The following is a 9,220-nucleotide window of genomic DNA, read 5'->3' as shown; positions in this document are numbered from 1 at the left end:
CCATATTTAATGTATTAACCTAATTAACTCTCAAATACAACATCTTACCAACTCTCATTGATTTAATATACTTCATTAATTAACTTTCTCAATTCTCTCATTAATTCATCTCTAACGATTAATCTATTTAAACATGTTTAATTAATTTTCAACATCCCTCTTAAACATGTTTTCTTAAAACTCCAAGCAAAGTTCTTAACTTGTTAAATACATCAACTTTGAGTGGCTTCGTGAAAATATCTCAAATTTGATATTCGGTCTTCACATATTAAACCTTTTAACCTCCTTCATTGAAATGCAATATGATAGAATGAAATATTGTATCAATGTGTTTTCTACAATCATGAAACACAGGATTCTTTGCCAGAGCAGTTGTTGACTTATTGTCTACATGGATCACGGTTGGATCGTCTTGTGAAATTCAAACTATCTTTTAGCAAATTTCTTAGCCAAACTGTATGATAGAAACATGAAGCCACAATACAACATATTCTTTCTCACACGTGGATACTGTCACAATATATATTGCTTCTTAGAACTCCAAGTAAATGCAGTAGTACCAACAAAGAAAACAATCCACTAGTACTCTTTCGATCATTAGTTTCTCCGGTCCAGTCGCTATCCCAATAGCCTTCAAGCTTGATTTCTTTGATAAAGAATAAAATAATTCATATTCAACCGTACCTTTGAGGTAACAAAAAAAAAAATCTTTTTGTCATTTTCAAATGAGTAGTAGTAGGAGATTCCATAAAACAACTCACCAACCCAATGCTAAAAAGAATATCTGGTTGTGTGCAAGTCAAATATCTCAAACTCCCAACCAAACTTTTGAAATATGAAGAGATCGATATCATCTCCTTTTTCATATTTGAACAGTTTGGCCTCAATTTCAATCAGAGTTACATTGTGACTAGCTTAGAATTGATCATCTTGAACTTCTCTAGAATTCCTCTAGTATATCGTTCATGAGAGATGAAAATACCTTCCTCTGATTGCTTCACCTCTATTGATTCTGCTATTAGACATTCTTGGTGCTTGTTTCAATTCGTACAAAGAACTTTATCTTTTGGCCTTTCACAACATAACCAAAAGGTTGTTCTAAGCAAACTTCTTCTTCTAAATGCTCATTCAATAGTTGTTGATTTGATATCCATCTGGAAGATCTTTCAATTATTTTGAGTAGCAAGCATAATTAATGGATGACCTCCAAACAAGCAACAAGAGCAAATATTTCACTGTAATCAACGTTTTTTTTAGAATAGCTTTTTGCAACTAACCTTGCTTTGTATCTCTCTACTTCTCTCTTTTCATCTCATTTTATCTTGAACACTCATTTGATACATATTGCTTTCTTTTCATTTAGAAGAGATGAAGAAAATTTCCACGTATCATTCTTTTTTATGGCTTTTATCTCTTTATCCATAGCAATCTTCCATTTGTCATTTTTCAAAGTTTCTTCAAAATTCAAAGGTTCACTGTTACCAAATAGACAAAAAAGAGTAAGGTTATTAAAACTTTGACTTAACTCCTTCAATTTCAAAATACTATTTTACCCTCGAGACTACATCTTGCTCCTTAAGTCCCACTAATCCACTATTGAACAATTGGTTTAAGGTCCAACCTATAAACCAAATCCCTCTTGGGCCAATGAGAGGGTGTGGCCCCTTGTTCAAGACTTGGATTCAGTCTTTAAGAGAATAACCTATCTACTAACCCTAAAGCGGGTAGGAGTGAATTTCGTCTTGCACCCTATGTGTCCAGCTATTCACCCGGTCTTACCTTTGAAATGGGAGGCTTATTGGGTCAACGCTAAAGAGTTGCCCTCACTTATACAGATCTAAGGATAATCTCGTGTGAACAAAAGTTCATAGTTAGCTGAAGATTAAAATTAAGTTACCTAGTTCATCAATAATTGAAATTGTTAGTTTTAAATAGTAAACGAAGTTATAACGTAAAAGTGACTATTTCATGGTTCAGTCTTATGTAAACTCTTTACATAAGATGCCCCAACTTTCATGTCTCCACATGAATGATTCAAGATCACGTCGTTTGTACTAACTACAAAGCGGGTCGCATCAATAGGGCTCAAGAATAAGACGTCCAATATTTATTCAAATACTATAGGTCATTTTAGGCTATATACTCGAACTTGATTCACATTTATATCTCTACATAAAGTTCAAGTTTATTCAAAATAGCCTCGGGACCTTAGTTTAAGATTATAGTGTTCAATTTCTCAATAACGAATTTATTGACTAGAATATGATTACAAACTACGAATTTTAGGACATAAATTCGAACATCATTATTTGTAATTTCTTTCATCACACTCTTCCCTTTTCCCTATTCATTGTGCATTTAGGTTATAGTTTTTCTCTCCTCCTTCTTCTTTTCTAAATTCAAACTTTTCTCAAAATGGTGTTGTTGAAAGGAAGAACAAAACAATACTTAACATGGCTCGAAGCATGTTGGAGCAAGAAGATGTCAGAAGAAATTTTTTACACAAGCTGTTGAATTTGCAGTGTAGTTATCGAGTCATTCCCCTACTAGAAGCTTGTGGAACTGAACTCCTGAAAAACATGGAAAAATCATCCATTGTTCATTTAAGAGTATTATGATGTATGGCTTATGCGTATATATCTGATCAAAAGCATAGTAAGCTAGCTCAATGATAAAAGTGAGAAGAATGTTTTTGTTGGCTATGATGCACGCTCAAAAGGCTACAAGCTTTATAATCCTGTTACAAAGAAGACAATGGTAAGCATAGATGTTCTATTTGATGAAGAAACATCATGGAATTGGAATGGTGAACCAGAAAACTACAAGTTTTCTTTTTATAATCACGATGACTCTAATGACATTGCTTCTTCATCAACACCACTAACATCGCCAATCACTTTGATCCACAGCAAAAAAGCACACCTTCATCATCTACAAGTTCAAGCAAATGGTCTTATGGCATGAGAAGTTCATGAGACATATATAATGAAAGTGAAGAGTTAAGTCAAAGTTTTAATAACCTTACTTTATTAAATATTTGGTGACAGTGAACCTTTGAATTTTGAAGAAGCTTCACAAAATCACAAATGGAACATTGTTGTGGATGACGAGATAAAAGCCATAAAGAAAAATGATATGTGACAACATTCTACTCTTCCAAGTGAAAAGAAAGTAGTAGGTGTCAAATGGGTATTCAAGATAAAAACAAATGAAAAGTGAGAAGTGAATAGATACAAAGAAAGACTAGTTACAAAAGGCTATTCTCAAAGAAAGGCATTGATTACGATGAAGTATTTTCTCCCATTGCTCGTTCGAAGTCCATAAGGTTGTTAATTGCACTCGTTGCTCAAAGTAATTGAAAGATCTTTTAGAAGGATGTCAAATCAACACTTTTGAATAGATATCTGGAAGAAGAAGTCTACTTAGAACAATTTCTTGGTTATGTTGTGAAATGTCAAGAAGATAAGGTTATAAAATTGAAGAAAACGTCGTACGAATTGAAACAAGCACCAAGATTGTGGAACAGTAGAATCAACAAATATTTCCTTGATAATGGGTATTTGAGATGCCCAAGAACATTCTCTTTATATTAAGACTTATGGTCATGGAGATACTTCGTTGGTTTGTTTGTATGTGGATGACTTAAATTTTACAGAAATATGTGCAAATATATTTGAAGATCTCAAGAAGGCTATGACCCAAAAATCTTAAATAACAGATATAAGGTCGATGTCATATTATCTTGGCATTGTAGTGAACCAGTCAAAGAAAGGTATTTTCATCTCTCAGGAACGATATACTAGAAAAATTCTATAGAAGTTCAAGATAATCAATTCTAAGCCTGTCACAACTCCAATTGAAATTAGAACCAAACTGTTCAAATATGAAGAACAAAGTGTTGCCGTTGATCCTTTATATTTCAAAAGTTTAATTGAAAGTTTGAGATATTTGACTTGCATACAACCAGATATTCTTTTCGTTGTTGGATTAGTGAGTCAATTTATGGAATCTTCTACAACTACTCAATTGAAAGTGAGAAAGTGAATTCTTCGATACCTGAAAGGTGATTATGGGTTATTTTATTCTTCATCTATTGAATTCAAGCTTGAAGACTATTGTGATAGTGATTGGGCTGGAGATACTAATGATCGAAAGAGCACTAGTCGATATGTTTTCTTTGTTGATAATATTGAATTTACTTGGAGTTCTAAAAAGCAACCTACGCTATAACATTATTATGTGCTTGTGAGGCATAATATGTTTTTGCTGCTCCATGTGTCTATTATGTAGTTTGGTTAAGAAATTTGCTAAAAACGGTTGGAATTTCACAAGATGATCCAATTGTGATCCATGTAGACAATAAGTAACAATTGTCTTAGCGAAAAATCTTGTATTCCATGATTGTAGCGAGCATATTGGTACAAGATTTTACTACATTAGGAATTGCATTTCAAGGAAGGAGTTTCAAGTTGAATATGTGAAGACTGAAGATTAAATAGCAGATATTGTCATAAAATCACTCAAAGTTGATGTGTTTAACAGGTTAACAACTTTGTTTGGCTGTTTTCTTAAAAAAAAAATGTTTAAAGAGTTTGTTGAAAATTAATTAAACATGCTTTAAGTAGATTAAAATTGTTCTAGATGAATTAATGAGAATGTTAAGAAAGTTAATGTTAAGCAATCTTGATTCTCACCCCACGCGATAAAAATAGATTTTATTCAATTTCTTTATCTTATTGTTTAGCAATCTTGATTATGCCGCTTCAAATATCCTTCCATTTACATATATTTGTGTAAAATGTTGAGTTTGTTGATTGGGATTCATTGGTTCTGTAGCATTAAATAACCAACTTGGAACTTCGTGAGTGCTCAAACCTCTATTATTTTGCAGAAAATTGAGTTTCTTTACTTGTGTTCAACTAAATTAATTTTTTTTGTGTGTTTTGTAATTACTTTCCCTATCACTTCTTGGGCAGGAATTGATTCAAATTGTAACATATCTCCTTTTCTATTTAATTTAGTTTTACTCTCATATGGTATTTCCATTGCTTTTCACACCAAATGCTTCTGCCTCCTCCAAATGGGAAGGTACTCCTTTCAATTGCTTGAATTCATCTGCTTTTGTGCTTAATTTTACATATTTTTGTCAATTTCGATTCAAGCTGAACATTTTTTGGTTGTTGCTTCATTGCATGTAACAATTATACGTTTATGAATTTCTTGCTATTTTATTAGTTTAACCTGTGGAATTGAACAATACCCAATACTGTTGGAAACGTAATAGACCCTTACAATACAAATCAAGAAACAAGAGAAGAAGATTGAGAAGAAAGAACTTGAATAATATTTCTTAAACTTGAATTTCTTACTTTCTTTCTTATTTACAAATGAGAAACCTTACACATATTTATACTAGTAGAAAAGTATATTAAAAGTCATTAACAATAAATATCAATACATGTGACTATTCATATATCAATGTATTTAGTGATTAACTATTCCATGTATCTCACCTATTCATGCATATTTAATATTGCAAATTCATGTATTAAGTTTAGATTAATTTAACTTCAACATCCTCCCTTAATCTAAACTGCAACTCCAAGTTTTCCTCTGAATTTAACAAATAAGTCAAACTTGAGCGCCTTTGTAAAAATATCAGCCTGTAAAAATATCAGCCACTTGATCTTGAGTCTTGCAATATTTTACTATCACTTCTCCATCTTTAACCAAGTCTCTGATAAAATGGTATTTGATTCTAATATGCTTGCTTCTTCCATGGAAAACTGGATTCTTTGATAATGCTATGGCAGATCCATTATCACAAAATAAAACAGTTTCACATTTTTTAGTACACTTCAATTCTTTTAACATCCACCGAAGCCATAAAGCTTGACATCCAGCTGCAGCTAACGAGATATATTCTGCTTCGATTGTAGAAAGGGCAACAACAAATTGTTTCTTTGAAGTCCATGAAAAAACACCTGAACCCATACTAAAAACATAACCAGATGTACTTCTATGATCATCCACATTACCACCCCAGTCACTATCACAAAAACCAAACAACACTGATTCTGAAACTTTCTTGTAATAAATTCCAAAATTAATGGTGCCAAGAATGTAACGAAGAACTCTTTTTCCTGCTTCCCAATGACTTCTTTTCGGGTTTGTCATAAATCTGCTTAACATACTTACAGCAAATAAAATATCAGGTCTTGTTGTTGTCAAATACATTAAGCTTCCAACTAAGCTTCGATATAAACTTGGATCGACTGCTTCTCCAATATCATCCTTGCACAATTTCAAATTTGCATCCATGGGAGTGTTGCAAGGTGAAGCATTTTCCATTCGAAATTTTTTTAGTAAATCATGAGCATACTTTTGCTGTAAAATGAAAATTTCTCATTCATTTTGATTAACTTCAATTCCGAGAAAGTAATGGATGAGACCCATATCACTCATCTCAAATTCCTTTTTCATGGAATTCTTAAAATCATCACACAAAAATTTATCATTTCCAGTAAAAAGTAAATCATCAACGTAAAGAGAAACGATGAGAAATTTACCATACTTGTCTTCTTTGACATAGAGTGCATGCTCATATGGACACCTTCGAAATCCTGTCTTTAGAAAAAAACTGTCGATACGACTGTACCAAGCTCGCGAAGCTTGCTTCAATCCATACAAAGCTTTTTTCAACTTGTACACTTTTTCTTCTTCTCCCCTTTGCACATAGCCCAAAGGTTGTGCAACAAATATCTCTTCCTTCAAGTGTCCATTCAAAAAAGCGGATTTTACATCCATTTGATAAACTTTCCATCCATTTTGAGCAGCTAATGACAAAATCAATCGAATGGTCTCAATTCTTGTCACAGGGGCAAATATTTCTTCATAATCCACACCATATTCCTACTTGTAGCCTTTTACAACAAGTCTTGCCTTGTATTTTTCAACATTACCATCTAATTTCAACTTTGTTCTGTACACCCATTTTACTCCAAGAGCTTGTTTGTTTGTCGGAAGCTCCATCAACTCCCATGTTTCATTTCTTCTTATCACATCAATCTCTTGATCCATTACAATCTTCCATTTCTCATCTTGAATGGCTTCATCAAAAGTTACAGGATCAACACCAGCAAATAATGCAAAATTAGCAAAATGATCATCATTAATCTTATTAGTGGTATTATAAATTTCTTGAATACTCCTCATTCTCCATGGTGAGATTTCATCATTACTTGTGGAAGATGACATTGAGGACGAAGATGACTCCACCGCTTGAATTTCTGCTTGCTCTAATTCTTGAGCAACTTCATTTTTATCTATATTAACATGAAATGGACTTTTAGCTTCATCAACGTCGTCATTCCAGTTCCATGATTCATCTTCACTGAAAATCACATCTCTGCTGATAATAATTTTTCTTGACACAGGATTATAAAATCGATAAGCTTTAGAATTTTCACTATAACCTACCATAATGCATTTTTCAGATTTATCATCAAGCTTGCCTCTTAGCTGATTTGGAATATGAGAATAAGCTATACTCCCAAACACTCTCAAATGACTAACAGATGGTTTCTCACCACACCATGCTTCATAAGGAGTCATACTTGGAACACTCTTTGTTGGAGCTCGATTTAGAATGTAAACAGTACATGCAACAACATCTCCCCAAAATTCGTTTGGCAGATTTTTTGCTTTTAGCATACTTCTCGCCATTTCCATGATTGTTCTATTTTTTCTCTCTGCAACTCCATTTTGCTGTGGAGTCATTCGAGCTGTCATTTGATGATGAATTCCTTGCTCCTTGAAAAAATTACCAAAAGCTATATATTCTCCACCACGGTCAGATCTCAAAGTTTTTATCTTGTAACCACTTTGATTTTCAGTAAAAGCTTTGAAGGATTTAAAACATACAAGTGCTTCACTCTTTTCTTTCAAAAAATAAATCCACAACTTTCTACTGAAATCATCGATGAAGGTTATGAAATATCGATTACCTCCATTTGTTGTTGTTCGCATAGGACCACACAAATCTGTATGAATCAACTCGAGAGGTTTAGAGGCTCTCCAAGCTTTCCCAGATGGAAATGAATCTCGATGATGTTTTGCAAGAATACACACTTCACAAATATTTGTCTCATGGTTGATATTTTGTATACCTCTCACGATATGATTTTTGCACAAATAAGATAGTGATTTGAAGTTTAAGTGACCATATCTAAAATGCCAAAGCCAGGATGGATCCTTCAATATGCTGCTGAAGCAAGATATTTGACCATATGTAAAGTTAAGAGGAAACATCTTATTAGCAGTCATTTTTACCTTGGCAATAAGAACACCGACTTGATCTTTGATTGCACATATGTCACCTTCAAATGAAACTTTTAAACCTCGTTGAAGCAGTTGGCCAATACTCAAAAGATTATGCTTTAGACCTGGAACATAGAACACATTTGTAACTCGTTTTGTCTCTTTCTTTGTCTTCACAAGAATATCACCTTGGCCTTTGACTTGTAGTCTGGTATTATCACCAATCTTCACTTCGCTTTGGAAAGATTCATCCAAAGTAACAAATATACTCCTATTTCCTGTCATGTGGTTACTACAACCACTATCAAGATACCATGTAGGCTCTACAACATTGTCTTGAACACTACATGCAAGGAATAGAATGCCTTCATCATTTTTCTTTTGTTCTTTATGCATATTCATGGTGGTATTTCCAACTCCATTTTTTAGTGCCCAATAATCTGCTTGAAAATGACCATACTTTCTGCAATTAAAGCATTGAATTTGAGAGAAATTACCACGACCACCTCCTTGGTTTCTGCCAAAGCCTCTTCCTCTTCCGCTTCCTCTTCCTCGAGATAAAGAAGAGCTTTCTTGTGAATTTTCAGAATTTGCACCGCTTCTATTATCATAGTTTCTTCCACCTCCTCGTCTTCCAGGACTACCACGTCTTCCACGTGAACCACCTCTAAATGAAGTTTGCATTTGAAAAGCTTCCTCGAGGTTAACATCAAATTGTTTTAATCTTAGCTCATGGGATTGAAGAGAACCCATCAAGCTATTTATAGACAACGTAGATAAGTCTTTCGATTCTTCAATTGCAACGACGATATGCTCAAATTTTCTTGGCATACTTCTAAGAATCTTTTCAACAACTCTTTGATCGCCTACTTCTTCACCATTTGATCTTAAACTATTGACA

General features: G+C 33.4%; 1 protein-coding gene across 1 annotated transcript; it reads right to left on the bottom strand.

Annotated features, from left to right (window-relative positions):
• Positions 1 to 5,658: 5,658 nt before the first annotated feature.
• Positions 5,659 to 6,351, bottom strand: LOC107992098 (secreted RxLR effector protein 161-like). Its single transcript, XM_051090613.1, has 2 exons — positions 5,898 to 6,351; positions 5,659 to 5,804 (listed from the first exon to the last, which is right to left on the bottom strand). Exons 1-2 carry the CDS (start codon positions 6,349 to 6,351, stop codon positions 5,659 to 5,661), a joined length of 600 nt encoding a protein of 199 aa, XP_050946570.1.
• Between the last annotated feature and the right edge of the window lie 2,869 nt (positions 6,352 to 9,220).

Source organism: Cucumis melo, chromosome 10 (genome assembly GCF_025177605.1).
Source record: "Cucumis melo cultivar AY chromosome 10, USDA_Cmelo_AY_1.0, whole genome shotgun sequence".
Taxonomy (NCBI): Eukaryota; Viridiplantae; Streptophyta; class Magnoliopsida; order Cucurbitales; family Cucurbitaceae; genus Cucumis; species Cucumis melo.
Note: the sequence above shows the minus strand (reverse complement) of the source record. Positions and strands in the feature narration are given on the sequence as shown.

Bases quoted from the DNA above. Each gene is read 5' to 3' on its own strand.
- LOC107992098 (XM_051090613.1), bottom strand. From the start codon at position 6,351: ATGGAAAATGCTTCACCTTGCAACACTCCCATGGATGCAAATTTGAAA. The intron at 5,805-5,897 runs GTCAAGCTTTAT...GATCTGCCATAG, and splicing joins CTCGTTAGCTGCAGCTGGAT to CATTATCAAAGAATCCAGTT.